The 25983-nt window shown below is 46.6% G+C and overlaps 1 protein-coding gene across 3 annotated transcripts in view; it reads right to left on the reverse strand.

Moving 5' to 3' along the window:
- COLQ (collagen like tail subunit of asymmetric acetylcholinesterase) overlaps positions 1–25983 on the reverse strand; it is a gene marked incomplete at both ends in the record, with an annotated part of 61132 nt that overhangs the window by 26192 nt on the left and 8957 nt on the right. The window contains 10 exons of one of the 3 annotated variants that reach the window (XM_080715811.1): positions 294–329; positions 506–550; positions 1727–1753; positions 2232–2294; positions 4551–4622; positions 6091–6117; positions 6469–6513; positions 9439–9543; positions 11785–11897; positions 17612–17687. In XM_080715811.1, coding sequence (XP_080571937.1) covers positions 294–329; positions 506–550; positions 1727–1753; positions 2232–2294; positions 4551–4622; positions 6091–6117; positions 6469–6513; positions 9439–9543; positions 11785–11897; positions 17612–17687 — 609 coding nt within the window. Of the gene's footprint in view, positions 1–293; positions 330–505; positions 551–1726; positions 1754–2231; positions 2295–4550; positions 4623–6090; positions 6118–6468; positions 6514–9438; positions 9544–11784; positions 11898–17611; positions 17688–25983 lie in introns of those variants that run through there. The other 2 variants (XM_080715810.1, XM_080715812.1) reach the window with 2 other exon arrangements.

The following is a 25983-nucleotide window of genomic DNA, read 5'->3' on the forward strand; positions in this document are numbered from 1 at the left end:
CTGAGAGGGGCTCAGCCACTGTGGCTCAGATCTGATGAGTCCCTTGTCACCAACTTTCCTGTTTCTGAACATGGCCTGCAGCCCTTTAATGGGTGGGAAAGGCCCTTCTCCACCTAGGTGGGATGGCCCTTCCGTCCTGTTGAACTAGAGGTAGATCTCAGACCATCCTGCCACCTAGAAATGTCCACAGCTAAACCTGCTTTCCCTGCCTGATGGACACATAGAGCTGTGCTTGCGGGGCCTGATTTTTCCTTTTTTGGTGAGACTTATTTTAACGAGTTCTAGGTACTTACTTTCTGCCCCAACATTCCAGGAAGTCCAGGGAAGCCCTATAAATAAAGTGACAAACATTGTGAGCACCTCTGAAATCACACGTAGAAGGCTGTGGAGGAGCTTGGTCGGCCGCTTTCAAAGACACTGGTCTTTCCCTCTGCATTCAGGCCACAGATGGGGTGAATGGGGGACTGTGACTTCTGTTGTATCATTTTTGTGGACTGGCCATTACCTTTTCTCCTTTGGGACCCAAGTCACCCCTTTCACCTCTGGATCCCTATTAGAAAACACAGAAGAGAGTTGATGAGTTAACATCATGGAGGTGGGTAGGAATTGGACTATTTCAAACTGAAAAACTCCCAGCCAACACCCTAATTTCACAGACACAGAAACAAGCTCACAGCTGTTAGGGGGCTTGCCAAGCAAAGGTATTCTTCGTGATCCACCTTCTACTTGGACCCCAAAGGCCTCTGCATTAATAAAGATCAACTCAGCCAGATGCTGTGGCGCACACCTGTAATTCCAGTACTTGGGAGGCTGAGACCAGAGAATTGCAGTTTCAAGGACAGCCTCAGCACTTCAGTGAGACCCTCAGCAACTTAGTGAGACACTGTTTCAAAATAAAGAATAAGCCGGGCGTGGTGGCACACACTTTTAATCCCCGCACTTGGGAGGCAGAGATAGGAGGGTCATGCAGGTTCAAAGCCAGCTGCGCACGCTGGCTTAGGAGACCCTGTTTCCAAATAAAAATGTAAAAATAGGTCTGGGAGTGTAGCCCAGAGGTAGAAGGGCTTCCAGGAACCCCAGTACCACCAAAAAAAAATTAATAATAATAAGAAAATAGGGCAGGGGATGTTGCTCAGAGCTCGAATACCCCTGGGTTCTATCCCCAGACCCATAAATAAATAAATAAATAAACAAATAAATAAATAAATAAATAAATATCAGTGTAGCTTGGAGGTAGAACACTGAACATTCCTGGGTTCAATTTCCAGTAAAAACAAAAAGAAAAAAAAAAAAGGACAACTCATAGAAATCCTAGGTCCCAAGTCTTCCTCTCTTACCCCACAAGAAATTTGTCCCCAGGTTCCTGCTTGTCTTTTGTTTTGTGTTGACAAATGAGATGCTGTGTGGTGAGCATATAGTCTAAGGACACATGCCTGCCTCCCTCCTCCAGCACCATGTGGATATTGCATCTGTTCTCTACCTGTCAAGGCTTGCTATGTGCTCAGCGTGCAGGGCGCCTGCCTCCATTGGGAGCTCCCCCTAACCTGCCTGCCTGCATCAGAAGGTCCCTCACTCCCCCTTAGACTGCTGACAAAGGATGGAGGAATAGTTGGAATGGTCACTGCAGTTACTGATTAGAGACCTGGGCCCATCTTCTATCCATCACCAACTCCCGAGCCTAGAGTCCAGACCAGGCTCTGGACTGCCACCAGACACAAGCACTGACCTTTTCCCCTCTGGATCCAGGGTGGCCCTAAAAGAAAGCAGAAGGTATTTTTAAAGATAGCTCTGTAGGGTCTTTGGGTACAGTGCAAGAATGGAAGGAATCCCTGAATGTGGTGCTGAGGTGTAGCCACATCGCACTACAAAATTTAGTGAGGTTGCAGCCATAAACAAAACGATGTCCCAGAGGTTGTGTTTATGTCAGGCCTATAAAAAACATTGCTTTCCTCGTTCCCAAAGACCTGAATGAAGGTCTGTTTTGTTGTCCAGAGGCTAGACACTTACAGTTCAGGAGACCAGCAGGGATGATATCCTTCTGCTCCTGCATTCCAGGGCATGCTGTCTCCCAGAGGGCTGGTAAAGACAGGCAGCCTGGCCCTGGGCTCTCCAGGATCTGAACATTGCCCAGCCCAGGGTGGCAGTCTTGCCCTCCCCATCTTTGTAGGCGGTAGCACCTCCACAGCCTTAGTGAGAAGACCTGGGACTGTCTGTCTGGACCACACACTGACCTTAGAGCCCATTGGTCCTCTTGACCCTGGCAAACCCATCAAGCCCAGGTCACCCTTTTCACCCTGTGTGAATTAGAAGGAAAAGAAGACTCACAGTGACATTTTTTACAGAAAATTAACCAGGAGTTATGGACAAAATTGGGATGGATTGTGAGAGACACTGGGGGTGGATTATGAGTCCAAAGTCCCCAAGCGTTCTCTTGCCCCCTCCCAGGGAACCAAAGCGTCATACTCCTCCTTTCATTCTGGCATTTGAGATTAAATATAAAATGAAAATACCCAAGATGGAGCAGGCCTCCAAACTAAATACTCACTAGGATATTGTAGATGGTGACACTTGATTTGTTCCCATAAAGAGCTGTGAGAGGGAGGGGAGAGGGGAGGGGAGAAAGCACGTGGCACTGGGGCCCCAGGAGACAAACTGTCCACACACACATCTTGGCCTGTTTTTCTCTTTGTGTAGGGGTTGCCTTTCAGATATCTTCATATATTCTTACCCTAGGTTTTTGGCCAGGAAGAGTAAACATCAGCTTCTGGGTGTGAAGTATGGAGGAGGGGGCTAAGACTTATGAGTGAACTCTGTTGCCCCTTGGAACCATTTGCAGTTGGAACTTTCAGCATCCTCTATACTAAAAATCCACTACTAGCACTGACCGGATTTTAAGTGTTTTTAGAAGTCAAGTGAAAAGCACAAACAAGCAGATAAAAATCGTTTATTTAATATAAAATTGTATTTAATATTTATTTTCATTTTAATTTATATTTAATTTAATCTAATCTAATTCTTATTTTAACAGGTATCAATATTAAGGGTTTTTTTTCAGTACTAGGGATGGAACTCAGGGGCATTCTACCTCTGAGCTACACTCCCGCCCTATTTTTTTTTATTCTTTATATTGAAACAGGGTCTCACTGAGTTGCAAAGAGCCTCATTAAGTAGCTGAAGCTATCTATGAATCACAATCCTCCTGTCTCAGCCTCCCAAATTCTGGGATTACAAGCATGCACCACCACACCTAGCTTCAATATTAAGATATTAATGAACTATTTTATGTTTTGTTTTTCATGATAAATATTTGAAATTTTTTGTATGTCTTCCATTTCAGAAACATCTCAACTTGGTAGCTAAATTTTCATTCAAAAATACTTAATCTGTATTTATATTTCATGAAATCTAGTTGAAAAAGCAGAGTCACACATTCAAGTTGCTCCAAACATCCTTGAAAAAATTTAAATAACTGAATTGAATAAAGGCTTTAAAATTTAAATTTTAACTAATTAAAATTTAAAAACTAGCTGGGCATGGTGGCACACACTTGTAATCCCAGTACCTGGGAGGCTGAGACAGGAGGATCGCGGGTTTCCGGCCAGCCTCAACTACTTAGTAAGGTCCTCCAAAACTTAGTGAGGCCCTATTTCAAAATGAAGAATAAAATATAGGGCTGGGGGTGTAGCTTGGAGGTAGAATGCCCCTGGGTTCAATCCTGAGTGTAAACACACACACACACACACACACACACACACACACACACACACACACCAAAACAAAAACAAACGAAAAACCAAAACTCAGTTCCTCAGTTGCACTGGCCACATTTCAAGGGCTCAATAGATATACATGGCTAGTGGCTGCCATATTGAACCGCTCAGTTCTAAACAGTGGATAAAAAAAAATCCTAGGACTTATCTTAAGAGGGCTGGAAACAGTTTTCTCCTCTTGTAGTACAACTAGCACAGGGATCAAAGCTGTTGGTGACACTCACCTGCCTACCCCTGGCTTCTGTAGGTAAAATTGCCAAGTCACAGCCTCTGCAGCCTCTAGCTTATGACCAGCAGTGAGAAGAACATCACAGAGGAATGGCTGTAGCTGTGTTGGCCTTCCAGACCCTCTCCAAGGAAGAGGATTTGAACAGTATTTGGCAATTACTCTCTTGATATAGGATTTCCATCCTTCCAGTCATCCAGCCCTCAACTCTCCACCCTCCATCCTCTAACCCCTGCCCCATCAGCATGCCAGGCAAAGCTGTCAGACATCAGTCCCTTTTGGGTCATCTAAGGGAAACCAAAGAATAGTATGCTCATTTTTAAGACAGAGGAGAAGCAGGGCCTGTGGAAGAGGGGTAGAGCCTCTCATGTCTCCTCCCACGGAGCACAGCCATCACATTCACAATATCTGTAGGCCAAGCAATCTGTGGACAGTCCCCGGACTCTTTTCTTCTTCCTCATCTTGGGGAGCTGACTATGTGCTGGGGAGCTGCCACCAGCCTCCCCCCACCTTGCTCTGATGCCACATGAGCCCCAGGAGCATAACATGCTTACCTTGGGTCCTTCAGGGCCAGGCCAGCCAATAGGCCCAGGCATGCCAGGAACACCTGGAGGGCCAGGTCTACCCTTCAAAAATCAAGAGCAAAAGTCAGGATAACTGGGTATATTCCCCCTTCCCAGAATATCTGGGGCCCAGATATGGCCCCTGTGAGTCTCATCCCACCTTCCAAAGACCAGACACCTAGAGTTGGGATACTTAGGTTTAAGTTAAATCCTTGATGTCCTATTGTATCCCTAAACTATGTGTAGGATATATAGAGGATGTGCTGTTGACTGAGCCAGCATTACATGTGGGAGTGCAGTAGGAGATGCTGTTGGCATTCTTTTCCCTGTTCAGAGCACTCATCCCCAGTGGCTAGCCTCCTTGCTACTAAGGACTCCTCCTTTCAACCTGCAACTTCAGCAATAGAGGTGGTCCAGTAATTTATACTCTTTCTGATGCCAATAGTCCAGATCCCTCAAGGCAGGGCAAGATGCCAGGCAATGCACATTTTGGAATTTCCCTAATGACCTTGTACCATATCCTTATATTCCCCTAATACTATACCCTTGCTTGGCTTCTCCCACTCTCCACAGTCTGGAGGTATCCCTTAATACCTGAGGGATATCTCTTAAAAATTATTCACTTTTTGATGTCTTTGCTTCTAGAAAACTCAGTCTAAACTAAGGGCTATGGAAGAACAAGCCCTATAAGAGAGAACAAGAGCATGGACCTGGACTCTATCTTGTCCTTTGCACCCACTAGCTGATTTTACAGATAGCTAAAGAGCCAATGGCTCAGAGATTCCAAATATTAGCATGTGTCCTGGCAGACATCACTGACCAACATGGGCCCCGTATGTCTGAGCATGGGGACCACCCGTAATCCTGTTCAGCCTACCACTTCAACTGTTGCTATGCTGTGGCTGGGGTTGTTCCCATACCTTGCAAAAGTCTGTTTAAGGCTCTTGTTGACAATGAAACCACTTGAATAAAACATTCAACCAGAAATATAGTGTTTTCTATTTAGAGCTCTAGGAATCTTTTTTGGCCAAAGTTTCGCACTTCTTTCAATCATGAGTCCAGGAATTTCAGTGCCAATCTCCACTGACCGCAGCGAGTAAAATAGGCTGCTGCTCTACTCCCTTGCAACACTAATGAGAGTCCTGATAACGTGTGTTTGGTTCATTCAGAATCACTGGGCCCATAAGCAACTCCCATTTATTTCACTAGAGCAAAAAGCAAAGGTCATTTGTTTCTGTCTGCTCTGGCACTTCATTTCAGTTTAATCAAATAGTGAGAGTCATTTTGTATTTCTGGTTGGGGCTTTGGAGAGTGTCTCAGATGATGGCAGGGCAGATGGCCTGAGTCTGGGGAAAGTTTGAATGCTGGGCAGTAGCAGGTGCAGCTCCTGAAGACTGGAAGAAAGTAAACTACTACCGCAGTGATGAGGCACCATCGCCTGGGTAGAGGTAGCCACTGGCCGACTGCTGGACCCTCACACACGTGGATTGCAGTTGCCTGGGTGATGCTGACAGATCAGCAGGGGTCTTACCTTCCTTCCCGGTTGGCCAAGCTCCCCCTGTGAAAGGAGAAGAAAGGTCAACAGAGATAGCTTCAAAAGAGAAGTTCTGGAAGCAGAGGGCTTAGAAGGACTGATGACTGGGCATGACTGTGTGGCTCAGCTGGTTGTCCAGTTACTTGGCTGGTCACAGCACCCCTGCCATGCCAGTGAGCCAAACTAGTGGGCTACAACTGTGAGTGCATCCTACACTCGAGACAGCAGCCCACTGATCAGGGGTCCAGTCTCACACACTATAGGCAAAATTAGCATGCATTTTGAAATCTCAACCAGAAAATTCTCAGTGGCATTTCCACAAAACAAGCTGCGATTACCCAGGAGAGGCAGGTTGAAGAATGTAGTGGCTCGTACCTTCTCTCCCTTCGGTCCCATCTTGCCAGGAAGTCCCGGTGGACCCTACACAATCAAATAAGAAGTGAAGAAGAATATACAAAACCACGGCAGGGAGGCTGGGGTGAGGATAGGGTGCTCGGTGCACGGGGCTCTGACAGAAGCAGCCTGTTCTTTGTGTGGCTGTGGGGCTCCAGGGCCCTGTTCTCTGTGTGGCTACACTCTGCCTCTCGATCCCTCCTCCTCACCCTCTTGGCACTGTGTCTCCAGTGGCACCATGATTGCAATGTTCACACATCCACTCTCTGTGACTTTGGTTTTGTCCCTGGGACTCTTGGGTTGTTTGAAATTCCAGAGTGCTTGATAAGAACAACTAAAGAATCTTTAGAAATCCTGGTTGCTGAAAACAGAATTCTTCACCGCCTTTCATATTTTTTCAGCTACTCTTGCCAAGCTCCATTATGACCCTGACCTCACAGGGAAGAGGGAAGATAGGTTTTGCACACAGCAGCAGAGGACTTTGGGCTGATCTGTGGGTACCAGGTGTCAAATAATTCTCCCCTTCTCCCCTTCAGAAGCAAAGGTCTTCTTTTTCAAGATACAAAGAGTGTGAGCAAAAAACCAGTACATTTCTATCCTATTGCCAGGCCACGGGAATGGGGCAAGTCCAGCTCAGGGACTCCAGAACCCATGTGCCAATGCTTTGCACAACTGCAGTCAGAATGCAGCTCTTTTCTGCTCACACATCTGTGAAATACTCCATTTGTAACTGTTTTCCAAGGTCCCCAGGACTGCAGAGAGAAATCCGTCAAAATCCCCCACTGCATCCCTATGATCTGCGGGTAGACGTGCACCACGCAAAAGCCGTTTGAAGTATGACTTCTCTGAAACTTATCTGAACACCCAAAAGCCCTTCAGCCAGTGGCCCTCAAAGCCATCAGCACATTACAATCCCCTGGATTTCTGTGGGAAATTTCAAAGCCCAGTCCATACCCCAGTGGAATTAAATAACAATCCCAGGGGAATAAGCATTGGGGATTTTTGAAGCTCCCGGAGAGTGGTAGTGTGCCATTGAGAACTACCATCTTTGATTTATTTGCCTTTTGCTTTGGGAAGGGAGGAGGGAAGAATATTCATTCCATTCTCTTCATTCCTCTAAGCCTTAGTTTCGGCCATTTCTTGAAATGATTATAACTATTTTACAAGAGCATTATGCTCCGGCTCAGCATTTCCCAGATTGTGATGTACAGACCATTCACTCTTCACTGGGATGGAAATGGGGAGTGTCTTGTTAAATGTTAAAATGAAGATTCTGATTGAAAGGGGGGAGATTCAGTGTTTCTAGTGAGCTACGATACGATGCCAGTGTTGCAGGTGTACCGACCTCACTTTGAGCAGGGGTGGCAATCACACTGTCCTAAGGGAACCGAGACTGCTGCACAGACCCCTCACTGTGGTGCAGCTCCCACGTGGGTCAAGCAGGCTGCATGAAGCTAGCAATGTGCAAGTGTGGCTGAAGCACTGTTGTTTTGAGGTTTGCAGACCACCTCCTTCCTTCCTGATGCTCTATGCCTTCTCCCATGCCCTTAGACCCATCAGAGTAGGCCGTTGAAGGCGGGATGGTGGAAACCCATTTTAGGGGATTTTTATCATGCCCTTTTGTAGACTTCCAGTCCTTCTATGGCAGCCTCTAGCCAACTCTCGTTTCAAAGGCCTGTTTTATTTATTGCAGTCAATAAATGTTTATGAAGAACAGGCAATAACCCATGCACAGGTGCAGACTGGAAATACAACAGTGAGCAGGATGGACAATGCCCCTGTCCCCACAGACCAGGGGGGCAGTAAGCTTCTTCTGTACAAAGTCAGAGAGCGAATAAACACCTCAGGATCTGCAGGTCGCATTCGGTCTCTGTCAGAACTACTTAATTCTACTCCTGTAGTCCAGAAGCAGCCATAGACAATAAAACTTTAGTTAGAAAAACAGGGTGTTTCTGGATTTGATCTATGAGGCATAGCATGCCACAGAGCCTGTATTTTACAGACAGGATACCAGGAACAAAAACAAAAACAAAATCAGGAAACTAAAGCCGGATGAGAAAACCCAAATTTGAGTGATGGTGATGGTGGAGGGATTCGACTTTGGGCTGGGGCGGCTCTGCTAAAAATCCGAGGGAAGCAAGTTTGGCATGTGTGAGGACTCACGGGACAACCACTGTGGCTCACGAGTGATGGAGTAGGTATGAGCTGATGGGAATCACTGGAGTCCCCTCTTGCGAGGCTTTGCAACACGGTAAGGACTGTGGCACTTAGTCTTCCTGTGATGCTTAGGAGGCTCTGCTTAGGTTCTTCATGGATAGGTGCTTGGTGAGCTGGATGCGCCTGCACTCTCTTTCCCCTTGGAGGAGACCAAGCCAGGGGTTCCTCAATGAGGCAGGCCAGAGGAGCAGGGAGACTGAGATGGAGTCCCTGGAGCATACTCTCTTATCTAGAAAGTTCTTTCTCTAGAATTTTGCCAAATTTGCACTCTTTCTTTTACCTTTGGTGGGAGGGGTGGGGGGCTTGGTGGCAATATCGGGGGCTCAGTGAGGCACAGGGTAAGGAGCTCCTCTGGCTTCACTTTCCTGCACCAAATGCTGAACCTCTGGCTCTATAGGTGGGGCCAAGAATTACATTAGCCCAGCAGCATCAAGTGTTTGATCTTAACTAAGTAATAGCTGTATCTATATGGGCAGTATTTCATCTGGTCCCCCCAAAAATACAGTATGGCAGGAGCAATCATTATCTCCCTTGTATAGATGTGGACATCACAATGGGCAGGCCAGCATTCACTCAGAGGAGAACCCACTCTCTCTCCAGGTGGCTCTGGAGCTGCAGGCCAGCTAGGAAAGTAGACCTAGCCCTGTATCACATTATAAAGGGCAGACAAGAGCCCGGTGGGATCCCCTGCTCAAACGGAAGACAGCAGGAAGGGGTCTGGTAGCACACACAAACCTGGGGTCCTGGAGGTCCAGGGGAGCCCGGTGAGCCTCCTCGCGTGCATGGGACCTGTGAGGTTTCCAGCTCCAGGAGGAGATTCTTTATGTCTGGGGAGAGAAGCTTCAGTGCAAAGCAACACGAGGTTATAGGTCAGACTTGGGGGACACAGGAAGGGCCACCTCCTTGGACACCACCCTGTTCCAGAGTGAGGCCCAAGATTGGGAATTCCCTGACACCCCAATATGTGTCCTGAGAAGCCACTGATGAGAGCTACATTGTAGTTTTAAATCTTCTGGTAGCCATATATTTACCTTCTAAAAAGGTAAAAAGAAACAAGTGAAATTAATTTTATACTATATTTTATTTAACCCTACCTATTTAAATATTATCATATATAATGATATGGGGATGGAACCAGGGATATTCTACTTCCAAACTATACCCCCAGTTCTATTTTTTATTCTTTATTTTGAAACAGGGTCTCATTGAGTTGCAAAAGGCCTCACTAAGTAGCTGAGGCTGTTCGTGAACCATGATCCTCCTGTCTCAGCCCCAAATGCTGGGATTACAAGTGTGTGCCACCACGCCTGGCTTACTCAACATATATTTATTATTTAAAATTACTAGTTATTTGTGTGAGAGTGTGTGTGTGTGTGTGTGTGTGTTACTGAGGAGTGAACCCAGGAGCATTCTACCTCTGAGCTACACCTTCGCCTTTTGTCTTTTTTGTTTTAAAATGGAGCCTTGCTTAGATTGCTTAGAGTCCCACTGGGTTGCTCAGGCTGTGCTCAAACCTGCAATCCCAAGTACTGGGAGTGCACCACTCAAGCATACCACCATGCTTCACTACTAGTAATGTGTTTTACATTCTTTTTTAAAAATATAAGCTAGATCTTCAAGCCCAGTGTATATTTTACACTTACATACCGCTCATCACAACTTGAACCAGCCACAATGGAAGTGCCCAAGGCTAGTGGCAAAGGCATTGGATAGTAAAGGTCTAGTAGATTTGTGAAAGATCTGAGAGTCCCAAGTCCCTGGAATGCCCTGGCCTGTTTTCTTCTAGGTCTTGATTCCTGCTCCTTCCCTCACTTTTTTCTCTTTCCCAAATCTGTCCCCTCTCATACTTCAGCGTGGCTATAGGAGAGTTATTTCCTGTGTCACTTCATGAACATGGTCTGTGTAAGGCATGGTCTGTAGAAGGGATATTTTTCTTTCTTTAATTGACACATAGTATTTGTACATGCTTATGGGGTATAAGTATGATAATTTAATATAAATGTATAATATATCATGACCAACTCTAGGTAATTAGCACTTACATCTTCCTAAGCTGTTCTCATTTCTATGTGTTGGGAACCATTTGGCTCTTCTTTTATAGTTATTTTGAAATATAGCATAAGTTGTAGATTATAGTTACCTTATTTTGCTATAGAACACTAGAAGTAACTCTTCTATTGAAGTGTATTTTGGTTCCTATTATCTAACCTCTCTCTGGCCCCCTTCTCTATTTCTAGCTGCTCTTCTCCATTTTATCCCTCTCCCTCATCTTCATCCCCCTCCCCAGAATTTCACAAATACATGGGGGAAGAAAAAGGGGAAATTTCAAATCTAAATAGTGGGTAGGAATCTAGAAAGTTTAATTTCACTTCATTCTTTTCTTTCTTTCTTTTCTTTGTTTCTTTTTTGCAGTACTGGAGATTGAACCCAGGACATTCTACCTCTGAGTTACATCCCCAGCCCTATTTTTTATTCTTTTAATTTTTTTTGTGGTCCTGGGGGTGGAACCCAGGGGGTTTCTACCTCTGGGCTACACTCCCAGACTTATTTAATACTTTATTTGGAAACAGGGTCTCACTAAGTTGCTGAGAGCCTCACTAAGTAGCTGAGGCTGGCTTTGAACCTGTGCGATCCTCCTGTCTCAGCCTCCCAAGCGCTGGGATTACAAGCATGCGCCACCATGCCCAGCTCTCTTAATTTTTTTTTTTTTGAAACAGTGTCTCACTAAGTTGCAGAGGGCTTCACTAAGTAGCTGAGGTTGGCCTCAGCTCTTGTCTCAACCTCCCCAATTCTGGGATTACAAGTGTGTGCCACATGCTGGGTCACCTCACTGTTTAAAAAAAGAAGAGACACTTTGACAAATTCAGTTCTCAGCTAAGACACTCCCCCCATCACTGGTTTAAGAGAGCAGGACAGAAATGTCTCAGAAACTGCAAACTGTCCATTCTAGGGCTCAACCTCAGAGTGAGAGAAAAGATGAGATTCTGAAAACAGCCCGTGGGTAGATGGGGTGTGAGGTAGGGCATGGTGTGGGCATTGAGATACCTGGAGTCCTGTGTTCTTCCAAGTCTAAGGACTCACCAGGTTTCGGCCCCCTCTGAAGAACGGTGGTGGGAACAGCGGGGGTGGAGGAGGTGTCAGCATGCAGCAGGCTTTGTGACTGCCACGCTTCTTCTGATCCAGGCCAGGAAGGGCTGTTCAGAGAAAACTGCTGCTCGTTAGCGTGGGGTCATGGTTAGGGTCAAGGGAGACTCTAGTTGGCCCCTTAGGCTCCCAAATCTAATTTCTAACCGATTACAGGTGTGAATAGACCTCTTGTTTGCTACTTGACACTGTCTCCCCTTTCTTTTGTTGAATGAAGATAGTATGGATGCTGTGACCATTAAAAGACCACTTCTACTTCTTCAGAGACTAACTTGTCACTCTTTTGATACAGTAAGTAATGCAAAGTTCTGATAGACGCCATGTGCCCCTAGCAGTTGAAGGAAAGGAAGTATTTGTCAATAGCTTTGGTCATTACTTAGGTGGAAATTGTATGGACAGGGAGGCAGCCACGGTTGGAGGAAGTGTTAACTGATTCCAAGTGCTCAGACCCATTGTCATGGTTGGATCTGGAGTGTCCCCCAAAAGCCCCTGTGTTGAAAACATGGTCCCCAGTGCAGGCAAGGGTCAGAGATGGGGCTTTTAGCCAATGATTGAATTGTGAGGGCTCTGATGAATCCAATTGATGGATTAATCCATTCATAGCTGAATGGTCTTCTGGGAGGTGGGTCCTAGCTGGAGAAGAAGGGTAGAGGTACCCTTACCTCTACCTCATAACAGAGCTCTGATGAATCCAATTGATGGATTAATCCATTCATAGCTGAATGGTCTTCTGGGAGGTGGGTCCTAGCTGGAGAAGCAGTCGCTGAAGGTGTGCTCTGGAAGGCTTTATCTTTCCCAGGCCCTTCTCCTCCCCCTCTCTCCTTCCCGCTGCTAGGAGCTGGGCAGCTTCCTTCCACCACACCTTCCACCATGAAGTTCTGTGGCATCTCAGGTTCAAAGAATGGAATCGACCAGCTGGCTATGTGCTGAGACCTCTAAAATCATGAGCCAAAATAAACTTTTCTCCTTCTAAATTGTTCTTACTAGGTATTTTGGTCATAACAATGAAAAGATGACTAACACACCCATGATTTAAAGCAAAAACTCTATCAGGACCCAGGTCAAGAAACAGAATTCTCCAGGACCAAAAGCTCCTTAAGCTCCATTCTCTGGGATCCCCATCTGCTACCATGTTGAATTCTAACACCAGAACTTTTCTTGCCTATTTTTGAATTTTATATAGATAGATGCATACAGTACAAATTCTTATGTTTGGCTTCTTTTGCTGAGCATAGCACTTATGGAGTCATTTGGGCTGGTGTTTGTAGTTACTGTTGAAAGGAGATCCATTGTGTGGCTAAACCACAGTCCACTTATCCATTCCACTGAGCAATGATGACACTGCTACATGCTCACCAGAATAGCTCAAATGAAAAAGGTAGAAAACAACAAATGTGGAAAGGATGTGAAGTGACCAGAGCTCTCAAACTCTGACTGGTGAGAGTGCAAGTTGGCATAACCTCTTTGGAAAACTGCTTGATAGCTTCTATTAAAGCTGAATGTATAGTCCAACAATTTCACTCCCAGGTATTTAGTAATGGAAATTTGATGTATTTTCACCAAAATGCAAGTATTAGAATGTTCATAGCTGTGATACCTATAATTGCCCAAACCCATATATTTTTAGTTCCCAGATTGGGTCTCATGATGGTACCCTTACCTCTACCTCATAACAGAGTCTTTGGCACCACAAAACATGTGTGGGTTGCCCACCACGTGCCTCACAAAGCTGGAAAGCTTTGCTTGACTTCTCAGGTCAAGATTGGGTGGCCCTGCTATGTGTTTTTTTTTCTGGATTTATACCTATATTAGCTTTTTTTCTACAGAGGTAAACTGATTTCTTATATCTCCCTAACTAAACTGTGCTTCCAGGGAAGACAGGAGCCAGTTTTCACCTCCAGAATCTAACAGCATTCCTGGAAAACAGTAGGAACTCCATAAATGGTTGTCAAATTAATAATATTAATGACAAACACTATATGCAAGGCACCATTTAGGTGATTAATTTTCAAAAAATAAAATTTGCCTAATCCTTACAGTAACCCTGAGAGCTGAGCACTATCATCCTCATCATCTCCTCCTCCTTCTCCTCCTCCTCCTCCTCCTCCTCCTCATCATCATCATCATCATCAGTTTTATAGGTCAATTAACTGAGGCAATGAATTTAACTAAACCAATGAATTAAGCAATTTGACCAAAGTCATACTGCTGGTAGGTGACAGAGCTCACACTGGAACCCAGGCGGCCTCCTTCTAGAGTCCTTCCTTTTTGTGCATAATGTACATTCACAGACACGTCAAAGTCAGTCACTAAGCCAAACATGAGAAGGAGGGAGGGGGAAGGAATGGGGTAGGAACTGGGGAAGGGCTAAATGAGTGATGTGTGCAAGTATTGCCTCTACCATCTTGTACCCCATTAAGATGTGTGACTACAGTGCACCAATAAAAATTTTAAAAAATTAAATTATACACTATGACTATTTTGGGTAAAAATGAAGGGCAGGACCTGAAAAGGAGGCAAGCGGCTTTCATAGTAACTACTTGAGACTATCATATTGTTTTCAACCAAAGGCCCCCAAACACACTGTAGCCCAACTAAGCTGGGTTGGTTAACTCATTGCAATGAGGTTCTGAATGTGCACCAGAAGGAACTGAAAGCATCTCTGCAAGAGAATGTTAGGATTTATTCTAGGATTGGGGCTTTTGCTATGTGATTCGAGTAGATTATGAAAAAGCAAAGTCTGGCTATTCTCTGGATTGGATGCTATCAGGAAGCAAGGGCTACCCTATGATTTGGTAACATCATTCTTCTCTAGAATAAGGGAAGGGTGGGAAGCAAGACTAAAATTGTGACTGGTCACAACAGCAAAGACTCATGTTCCCAAGGATAGGGGCATGGTCATTGTTGTGTTTGGACGAGTCTTTTGTCTGTGTTTGGTTATGATTTTAGGATGTTCCTGATTTTGGCTTGATCCTTGCCATCTGCAGTCGATGTCCTGCTATTTCCTAGTGGTAAATGATAGAGTTAGAGTGTTATAAAACTTGATATTAATGTCAGATATTTTCTAGAGTGTAGAGCACCTAGGAGTGGGCAGCTTCAGTTGCTCCACCCTACTTGGGACTGAGATGGGAGAATCCCAGTTTTGAGGCCATCCTCAACAACTTAATGAGACCTCAGCACTTCAGAGAGGCTCTGTTTCAAGATAAAAAATAAAATAGGATGGAACTGGAGGACATTATGCTAAGTGAGATTAGTCAGTCACAAAAAATAAGAAATCAGATGTTTTCCCTAATATGTGAGAGTTAGGGAGAACTCTAGATAAAACAGGAAATCCTATGGAGGAGCAAACAAGACAACCTAAAGGAGGAGAAAGGAGGGGGGAAGAGGAAAATCTCTAAAAGACACAATGTACTTAAACATATCGAAGTCAACCACTAAGCCGAGCAAGGGAGGGAGGTACGCGGAGAGAATGGGGTGGGAATTGGGTAGGGGTTAAATCAGTGATGTGTGCATGTATGTACACACAAGATTTTTACCCCAATATGATGTATGAATATAATGCACCAATAAAAATTAAAAAAATAAAATAAAATAGGGTTGGGGTTTGGCTTAGAGGGTTTGCCTTGGGATTCAATCCCTAGTAGCAAACAAAACAAAACAAAACAAAAAACAACAAAAAAAGAGACACATGCTCCTCTTTTCCCTCCCTCCCCAAAGAAAAAGAAAAATGGCTCCAGCCAGGAACATCTGTGAGACTGGCAAGTCCACATGCTGATTTACACTCCGGTCCCCATGAGGAATTTGCACTCATCATCCTTTATGTTTCCAAACCATATATGGCTTCCAATGCTTTCCTTCACCCAGTACCTCACGTGGGGTCCACTGATAAAGCATCTTGTATCATGTAAGGCAATTGCTTCTCTCATTTCTTCCTGGAAATGGGAGACTTCTTCAGTAACGTAAATTATCAGTTGCTTTTCCCGAGGAGGCGAGGAGGCGCTGACATTGCCCCTTCCCCTTCCTCCTCACTCTTCACTCTCAGCAAGTGAAGGCATCAATACCGCCCCTCCCCCAACTCTCCGGAGCTATTTATTATTTTTTTTTTTAGCACAGTCTAGTTTATTTACAGCTCATTCCAGCTCAGAATATTTCCATCAGGTGGCTGTGTTTAGGAGCACCCCCGCCCCTGTGGCAGCTAAGCCAGGACTTTACATGTCTATTTTGGTGTCATCCAGTGGCCTGTGGGTCCCACTCAGCACTATGCAGTCTCTGTTGGAATTGTGCTGAGCTCAGGGTCCAGCCTGGAAAAGCCCCCGTTGGCTCTACTGTAATGGAAACAATTGTGTGTATGTACTGGGAGCCTGCAGAAGCCGGGTGCACTGTGTGGCTGAGGCCTGGGCAGCTGCCTTGCAAATGCCAACCCTCATGGAATTTCAGGACTGTTTGCCCCCTCTAAATCTACCAAAGTTGTACTATACATGACCTCCACCGCATTGCCAACTCATGGGCACTTGTCTAATGAGGCTTTTGGTAATTGAGTTTTTCCCCCATCCCCCCCGCCCCCCCCGTTGTTTATGCTAGTTTTGTCTTTTGGCCTCTCAAACAGAAACTTTTTTCCTGTTTCATTTTGAGAAACCGAGGCACACCCGTGGTGGATGATTCATACTACCTTCCTTTTGGCAATATGGGTACTTGCATTAGAGTGTGAGTCTGGGTGCAAGTCACCCTGTGATATGGTACAATTCACTTCCTTGACCTGAGACTCAGTTTCCTAATCAGTACCACTAGGGCTTTGACCTAAATCATCTCTAAAGTCCTTTTTTAAAAGTAAATATGACACCCAGATCCCCATGGTGTCCGTCCTCATCTCCCCACTCTCAAGGCCAGCCCACAAATAGGCCCTTATAGGGGCTTTCTCCATCTCTATCTCCTACATCAAGCAGCGCCCCTCAAGCCAGGCCAGCATGACATTAGAAGCCACCAAAGAACAGAAGTGACAAGAGAGGGCACCTTCCTTAGCAGGTTGGAAGGTAACAAACATAGCCTCACGCTGATGAGTCTGCATCTGCTTGTCTAGTCGGTGGACGACGCAACTTCTTACTTCCTCCCCCTGCTTTGAGGCCTCCCCCTGCCCACTGGAACTGTTACTAGAAGGAGACCTGGGGGAGGGCACACTCTGCATGCCATGGCCAAGTGCCCTGGCAGGGAGCTGGATGGCTCAGCAATAGTGACGTTCTCACACTAACTAGTTGCAATTTGCCCAAAGTTTTCCATGATTGACCTATTCCAGAGAAGACTACACCCTAGAACCTTTCTCTTCCTAAAAGTTGAAATTGTCTGAACATCTCGGAGAGACCATGGTAACAGGTGTTTGGCTGTGTTCTGCAACCCAAGTGGGCATGGGGGCAGGGGAGGGCACAGCCTGTAAAGAAAATGACCTAGTGATGCGTTGGCTGCTGCCTCTGAGCCACATCCCCAGGACCAGTTGGCCTGGAGAGCCACGGGCTACAGAACAGAAAGGAGCTACTGGCCTGCCACCCTGATCACAGTCACAAAGAGGGCACAGAAAGTGCAGGGTGCACACAAGTTCCCACTGCCCTGAAATGCGGGGCACACACGCAAGGTCCCACTGCCCCATTGCCAGACCCCTCCACTAGGACTACACATTGGCTAAGAAGCTAAAGAGGCAAAGTCTGTTAAAAGCTCCCAGAAAAACCTGCTTTCCAAATTCTTTCCCCAAACAGTTCAAGCCCACACAACTCACCGGAGCAGCAAGCCGAGAAGCAGAGCAGCCCAGAGAGGGTGAGCAGCCTAGCCAGGCCCAGCCAGGGACCTGTCATCGCAGGGCGAGGCCCAGGCACACTGGCCTGGGAGCACCAGAGGGATGCGGGCTGGCTCCTCACGCCCTGCTGTCCCCTGTGCCCTCAGGGCGGAGTCAGCCAATCCTCACTTTGGTGTTGCTTCTGCCCCAGATGCCGGCCAGGATCCAGGGCCAGTCCTGAACTCCCAGAGCAGGAACCAGTAGGTGTACTGTCCACCCACAAGCGCTCCTGTGGGCTGGTGTGGGGACCGAGCGCCCTCTGCCCAGGGAAGGGCGTGAGCTTGGGAGCCCTGGACGTGGCTGACTTCCGCAAGTCCAGGGGAAATCAGCGCGTCCCGCCAAAAGGGTGGCTTTTCATTTGGATCAAAAACCGCCTCTTCAATACTGCTCTGGCAAGGTTCAGTCAGCCCTCGGAGTGCCCAAGAAGGCTCTGCCCTCCTCCGCTCCAGGGAAGACCCTGGTCCAAGGGTCCCTGCTCAGCTTGCACTATGTCTGTGCCAAAGTGCTGCCAGTAAAGCCAAACTCAATTAAAGCAACAGCAACAACAAAACACAAGCGCTCTCTCTCTCTCTCTCTCTCTCTCTCTCTCTCTCTCTCTCTCTCTCTCTCTCTCTTACCAAAAAGGCACAAAGGCAACCCATTTTATCTATTTTATTTTATTTTTATGGTTCTGGGGATGAAACCTGGGGCATTCTGTCTCTAAGCTACAACCCCAGCCCTATTTTATTCTTTTATTTTGAAACAGAATCTCACTAAGTTGTGGATGGCCTCACTAAGTTGCTGAGACTGTCCTCAAACCTGCGATCCTTGTATCTCAGGGCCTCAAGTACTGGATTATGAGTGTGTGTCACCAGGGCCATTTATTATTTTACTTTATTTTGGTGTTGAGGATTGAACACAGGCAGGGCCTTCTGTGTGTGAAAAATGTGTGCTTTCCCACTGAACTAGCCCTAACCCTAAACCTTTTTGGAAAAAGCCTGCCTTTAAAATACCAAAGTGGCAAATCTGTCTGATACTTTATAGGCATACCCAATGCATGAGCATGCACGCACATAATCTCTTGATCATTAAAGACAAGATCATCAGTACTTAGCAAAAAGCACTGTTGTCTTAACCAGCTGAGTAAAGACCATAAACCACAGCAAGAGTCAGTAAACTTGTATAAAGGGCCACATACAAAACACTTGCGGCTTTGTGAGTCTCATGGTTTCTGTTGAGTCTCGAGTTTGCCATTATACCTGAAAGCAGGCATGGACAGTACAAAAGAATGGATGTGGCTGTGTCCAAAAACACTTTGTGAAGATAGGAGGCAGGCTGAGTCTGGCCCCCGGGCTGCGGTTTGCTGGACCCTTTGGTGCAACCGTCAGGGAAAGGACATTTGTTGTACTCATCCATTTGCTCTGCGTCCAGGAGCGCAGGTGAGCACCAGGCTCACTGGCAGCTCCGAGTGCGCTGCCGTGTCTGCAAAGTGTGCTGCTTCCAAGCCTGGCACGCTTGGGCTCAAGTCCTGCCTTTTGGAAAAGTTACCCATTCTCCCTGTGTCTGATTTCTTACCTGTAAAATGGTGTACTGTCCTTAAAGAAAGGGGGAACAGTTTTTTTTTTAAGCACTGGAGACTGAAATCAGGGGCGTTCTATCTCCAAGCTACACCCCAGCCCCCAGCCTGTTCTCTTTTTAAAATTCCAAACAGGTTCTTTTTTTTTTTTTTTTTTTTTTTTTTTTTGCGGGTCTGGGGATGGAACCCAGGGGCATTTGACCTCTGAGCTACACCCCCTGTCTTATTTTTTATTCTTTGTTTTGACACCAGGTCTCACTGAGTTGCAGAGGGCCTCACTAAGTAGCTGAGGCTGTCTGCAAACCGCCATCCTCCAGGTCTCAGTCTCCTAAATGCTGGGATTACAAGCGTGAGCCACCACGCCTGGCTCGAAACAAATTCTTGATAAGTTGCTAAGGGTCCTGCTAAGTTGCTAAGGCTGTCCTCCAACTTGTGACCCTCCTGTGTCAGCCTCCAAAGTACTGCAATTACAGGCATACAGGCGCACACCATCGTGCCCAGCTATGTACTACACCTTTCAGCTGCCCTTCGGCTGAGTGTGCCAGCCTGGGGCTTAGGAACCCCGTTCTCTAGCCCTGCCAGTAACTTGCAGAATGAATTTGCCTGACTTACTTCCCTTCTGGGCCTCAAACTGTCCAAATGTAAAAGTGGAGCATGGGACCAGATGAGCTCTGAGCCCTTTCTAGCTCTGGCTTCCTGAGACCTAATGGCCCTTCCCTAGAGCCGATGGCGATGGGGCATCTCCCCTCTTTGCCCTGAGGAGTGATCTTTGCCCTAAAGTCCCCTCAGGTGCCTTGGGCCAGGCACCTACTCACAATAGCAGAGCTGCCTGAGAGATCTAATTCAAAGTAGAGTTTCTGGGGCCTTCCTGCAGCTGTCGGCAGGTGTCATATAGCATTTTGACTTAATTGTAGTTCCAGGATTTCTCAAGCAGGGCAGAAGCCCACTCCAGAACACTGCCTGCCTGGGCGCCGTCTAGAGGCTCTGCCCTGCTGCTGCCGTGTGCACGGATCTGGCTGCTGCAGGTTGGGGCCAAAGTACATTCTGCTTCATATTTTCATCCTGCCATGTGGCCCACCACTGCTACCATACAGAGATTGTGTGTGTGTGTGTGTGTGTGTGTGTGTGTGTGTGTGTGTGTGTGTCCTGGATAACTCACACACCTTCCGCAGAGATCCAGAGACAAAGATTCTGCAGTTTGGGGGCAGAACCTTGGGTCCCATCAGTCCTTGGCACTTCAAATCTGTTGTCTTACTCCAAATTCTTGGTGGGCAGAGGCTTGGAGAACCCTGGCTTCTCCCTGCCAGCTGACAAAGACTCTCAACCAAACTTTGGTCAGGCGCGCTGACCTCCTCTTGAGCAACCCTTAAACGTGGGCTTCTGTATGCATTCTGGCAGCATCCAGTAATAGAAAGAATCTAGACAGGAGAAAATTCCTCCCACATTTGATCAAATTTCTTCCTCCCTACCCTTGATAAAAAAAATATCTGATAACCCTGACCTGCCTTCAACGGAAAGCCAGAGTCCCTCTATGTTAGATGTCCCCTGTTAGTAATTTTCTACCCACTCACCCAAACTGCTTCTTGCCTGAGTCCCAGTTGTCCTCACGGCTGACCTTGACCTTTGCCTCCTATTGTGCTAGTCCCAAAACCTTTGGCAAGAGCCTTGAATAGCTCTTCTTACCATTTTAACAAATGCCAGAATATTTTTTTCTTTAACATCACCTCCAGACTCAATGTTTTTGTTTCCTCCATAAAGCTCTATATCAGAGTCTACTTGATCCTACAAACATTTATTGTATGCTTGCTGTGTGCCAAGTCCTTGCTATGCCACCAGCATGTACAGATAATTAGACTCATGGTTCAACCGTTGGAAGGCAAATCATCTCTGCTAATTTGCGCTGATTGGTACAGGTTTCCTGGAACATTGTGTTAAGAAGGATTCTGAGGAAAGAGGGCTATGACTTATTAGTATTGTCTTCTCTGAGATAAGAAAAAGGTGTGATATCTGTGCTGTGTGCTCCCTCTTGACCCTTGTTTGGCAAAATCCTCACAATGAAACAATGATGGCACTGGACTTAGCATTTTCCATGCCTTATTACCTTTAGTCCTCACAGCCAATCATCTTTCATGGAGGAGAATATTACTCTTGGAAAGGACAAGTCACTTGGTCTGGGTCACACAGCTATATAGATTTGGAGTCAGGGTTCAAAGGGCATCTTGCACTCTGCCTGCTGAGGAGATGCCCTTCCTGGCCATCTGACCCAGCTCCTGGGGACAGCTCACTTCCCCGGCTACTTGCACCCTTTCTGCTGTTCTCACTGGTCACGTGGAGCCAGGTACTTTACCTCTGGTCTGGCCCTTCCCTGGCCAGCTCCCTACATCTACTCCTAACTCCCAGCTGCTGCCTTTACATCCGAGGGCCTTCTCAGAGTTGGGAATGCACAGAGGCGGCTAGCACCCCACAAGGGATGAGCTTCCTCTTCCATAGACTGGAGGGATCTTGAGAAGTGTCTGTGTTTCCCAGCTCCCCATGGTAAGAAGAATCAGTGGCCTGGGGCTACTCTTGCCAATGGCTCTGCTCGAGCACAGAAGACATGCATGGCCCCCTGGCAGTGGTGGACCATGCATGGAGAGGGCTTGCACTCTCCATTGCCACTAGACTGGCAGGTGAGCACATGATAGGGTTTTTATTTGTCGCTGTCTGCAGTACTGGAGGTGGAATCCAGAGGCATTATACCTCTGAGCTACGCCCCCAGCCATTTTTTATTTATTTTTTTGCTTTGGAACAGGGTCTCACTAGAATGCTGAGAGTCTCACTAAATTGCTGAGGCTGGCCTTGAACCTGCAAGATCTTCTGTATCAGCTTCCTAAGAACTGGGATTACAGGCATGTGCCACCATGCTTGGCTGAAAATAAGTTTTGGTTAGCTCAGCCACCGAAGTGCTTGTTTACTGTAGCGGAACGCATCACCCTGGCCCACTGGGGAAGCACTGCAGTGGGGACATCCCACGACGTTCCCCACTGCACCCTTCTTTACCTCCTTCGACCCTCGGCCATCAGTCAAGCACACATTTACCGTCCCTGATCTATGCTTCACAGTCTGCAAGTCACCTGGAAATCCATCCCCAAAAGTGGACGAATAAACAGATCTATGATAGCGTGAATAGAACAAAACGCTAAGCACTGCAGAGGCGATGTGTCAGGTGCTGCCATGTTGGAGGTTCACTGACGGGGGCTTGGGAACACATTTGCTCCTCAGAGCTGTGAAACTCTAACCCCAGAATCCGGGTGCCGGTAGTTGTGGCTTCTCGGGAGGCCTCTCTCCTTGGATCCTGGATGGCTGCCTCTCCAGGGCCCTCGCTAGCTCCTCCTCCGTGCTCACCTTCCCTGGTGTCTCTTTGTGTCTGAATCTCTGATCCTCCTCCTTCTTTTTTTGGTACTGGGGATAGAACCCTGGCATTGTGCATGCAAGGCAAGTGCTTTGCTACGGAGCTGCACCCCAGCCTGAATCTGTCCTTATAGGGACGCCCGTCAGCTTGGATCAGGGCCCACCCAGAGAGACTCACTTTAACTCAGTCACCTTTAAAAAATTCCTGTCTTCAAATACAGTTACATTCTGAGGTACTGGGGACTGTTAGAGCCTCAACATATGAATTTAGGGCCAGGGTACTTAGAATATAACCTGGGCCTTTTACATGTCGGGGAAGCACCCTACCATGGAGCTATATTCAAGCCCTTTTTATTTTATTTTATTTTGAGACAGGGTTTCACTAAATTGCCCAGGCTGGCCTTGAACTTGTGATTCTCTTGTCTTAGCCTCCTAAGTTGCTAGGCTTGCAGGTGTGCACCACCCTGCTCAGCTTAATTTAAAATTTTAAATAGACAATTTAGAATCATAAGACATATCCATAAAGGTTAGGGCTGGGAGTAGGTCATCCCAGTGCCTTCATTGGCAAAGATCTGGGTCCCCGGGGCTGCATGGCACCAGTGGAGCTCACAGGAGCCTGCAGCTGCTCGCCATCCTGAGCCCCGAGGCCACGGAGTCCCTAGAATGACATGAGAAGGGAGTCTGCTTCCTACCCAAGCGCTTCACCACGGAGACACCTTGAGAAAGAGAATCTTAGGAGAATCTGTTTTGCAAACAGAACCATCTCCTGTTTGTCATCATTTTATATAAGTCACATATAAAAAGTGACTTCTTGGCATACAAAAATCAAGGAAACAAACCTATCCCCCTTTCCTCCTACAAGGGAATTATTCTGAACCTTATCTAAAAGCAGGCATCTGCTTCTTTAAGTTCAAGTTCTAATTTGACCAAATGGCATGTGGTAAATAGAGAGGAAGAAGGAGACAATGCTATTAGGAGCCGAGGGAGCAGAAAGAACCTCCCACAGCTGGCTGCGCCTGGCTCTGAATTCGATTACTGCGGCCAGCATAAATCAGCAGGCGCTATTAAATCTTCTGCTAGGGCTCGATGGAGGGGCCAAGTTTGTAGAATTATTCAGGAGATCTGGCCACAGGTCAGGGACAAAACCATCCAGCTGCACTGGGCCCAGGGGGTGATTATTTCCATCACCTGCTGACAGCTGCAGCTGCATGGAGAGACCCTGTGTGTCCGTCCTGCCTTTGCTTCCATGGTGAAATCTTAGCTCTCTGGGCAGTTGTAATTCAAAACTATGCGGCTCACCTAACCCGTCCTCCAGGGTCCCCAGCCCTCCCCGAGCCTCCCGCAGATGTTGGAGAAGCGTCTGCAACAGGCGGGAGGAGCGAGGCTGGCGTCCTGTGGGTCTCCTGGCTGCCGCTGGCACGGACAGGCATCTGCACGGGCAGGTCTCACTGGTCACTCAAAGCCCAGAAATGAGGAACCTAGGACTGGCCCCTGTGGACTCAAATGAACAATAGAGATTCTCGATGGAGCAAGTTGGCAAGATAAACCTTAGGCTTTTTTGTGGCACTCTAATTGTGTAATTTTACCATTCTGGAAATTCTCTGAGATCTCAACTCCCCTGTCTGCTTCGGATCTAACGGTCTATGTATGCGTATATGGGTGGGGGAAGCAGCGGTAGTGGATATTGAACCCAGAGGTGGTCTACTTTTGAGCTACACCTCTGGCCCTATTTTATTTTATTTTTTATTTTGAAACAGGTTCTCACTAGGTTGCTGAGGGCCTTCCGAAATTGCAGAGGCTAGCCTCAAACCTGTGCTCCTCCTGTCTCAGCCTCCCAAATGCTGGGATTTATAGGCATGTGGTATTATTCCTAGCTCTAATAGACTTTTAAAGACAGAAAAATCCCATCTTGTGCTCCAGGTAAAAGACAGTTCATGTATCTGTTTAAAATAGATAATACTTGCATGTGATCCAAAATTCAAAAAGTACAAAGCCAGGCGTGGTGACACACACTTGTAATCTCAGCACTTGGGAGGCTGAGACAGGAAGATCACACAGGTTCGAAGCCAGCCTCAGTTACTTAGTGAGGCTCTCAGCAACTTAGTGAGACCCTGTTTCCAAATAAAATATAAACTAGATTTGAGAGTGTATCCTGGAGGTAGGAAGCCTCTGGATTCCATCTTAGTACCTCACACACACAAAAAAGAGTACAAACAAGTATATATGAAAACTTCCTCTCCTAACCCACTCCCCCAGCCACCCAACTGTAAGGATTTATCAATTAATTGTTTTCCTTTGTAAACTTCTAGGAATATTTCTTGCGTATACAAATAGGTAGGTATAATATTTTCCTTTCTTCCTCAAAGGGTTATTTTTATTATAGATATGCTACTCCTTCTTGGTTTCTTCACAGTATTTTAAAGAGATTATTCGGTGTAACTACATAGAATACATCCACATTCATTTCTGTATAATATTCCTTCCTTTGGAAGAACCAAATATTTATTCACTCTGCACCCTTTGATGTAAAATCATATCATTTGTAGATATTTGCTGATGCAAATGGTGCCATAAATGAAGCATAAGACAGCCTATTGCATGTATCTGTGTATACGTTGTGTACATTGGATGGATTTATAGAAATGGAAATGCTCCTCAAGGAGTGTGTGCACTTGTAGTTTTTACAGGCTGGCTGTCTACTTCATCTCTACAAAGCTTCCATCAATCCACTCTCCCACTCATGAGCACAGGGTGAAAGTATCTGTTTCAACACACTTTCACAGACAGTTTGATGCCAGACCTTTTAAATTTTGCCCATCTGGCAGGGGAAAAATGGTAGCTCAGTGTGTGTGTGTGTGTGTGTGTGTGTGTGTGTGTGTGTGTGTGTGTGTGTTTTGGTACTGAGATTGAATTGAGTTGGTCCTCTTGGGACACAAAAGGGCAGCCCAGCTTTGACATCCCCTGACAGTGATTCACCTGCAGACCACTCATAAAGGGGACAAAGGTGGATGCTTGGGTGAAGCCTGGGTCACAGTAAGAAGAGCCCCAGCCAGGTCTCTGCTGGCCATCATCACCCCATCCTCCTCATTCTCTGGTCCCCAAGAAGTTTCATGCCAGGGAGAAATTTTGAGGGCAGTAGGAAAGCTCCTGGGGCTTTTTCCAAACTTCCCAGAAAGACACAAAGACCAAGTGGTCAGCAGGGGTGAGTGGAGGGTGGGAGAGGGACCTGCACAGCTCACATTAATGACCCCTCTCCTCCTCCCTCTCTCAGGCATCCCCAGCTGTCTGGCTGTGCAGATTGCAGAGCCACAGACTTCTCCAGCTGTCCCCAGCTCCCAAACACATGCACCCAGTGTTTCTGTTGGTTGCT

Source organism: Muscardinus avellanarius (assembly GCF_963383645.1).
Source record: "Muscardinus avellanarius genome assembly, chromosome: 18".
Taxonomy (NCBI): domain Eukaryota; kingdom Metazoa; phylum Chordata; class Mammalia; order Rodentia; family Gliridae; genus Muscardinus; species Muscardinus avellanarius.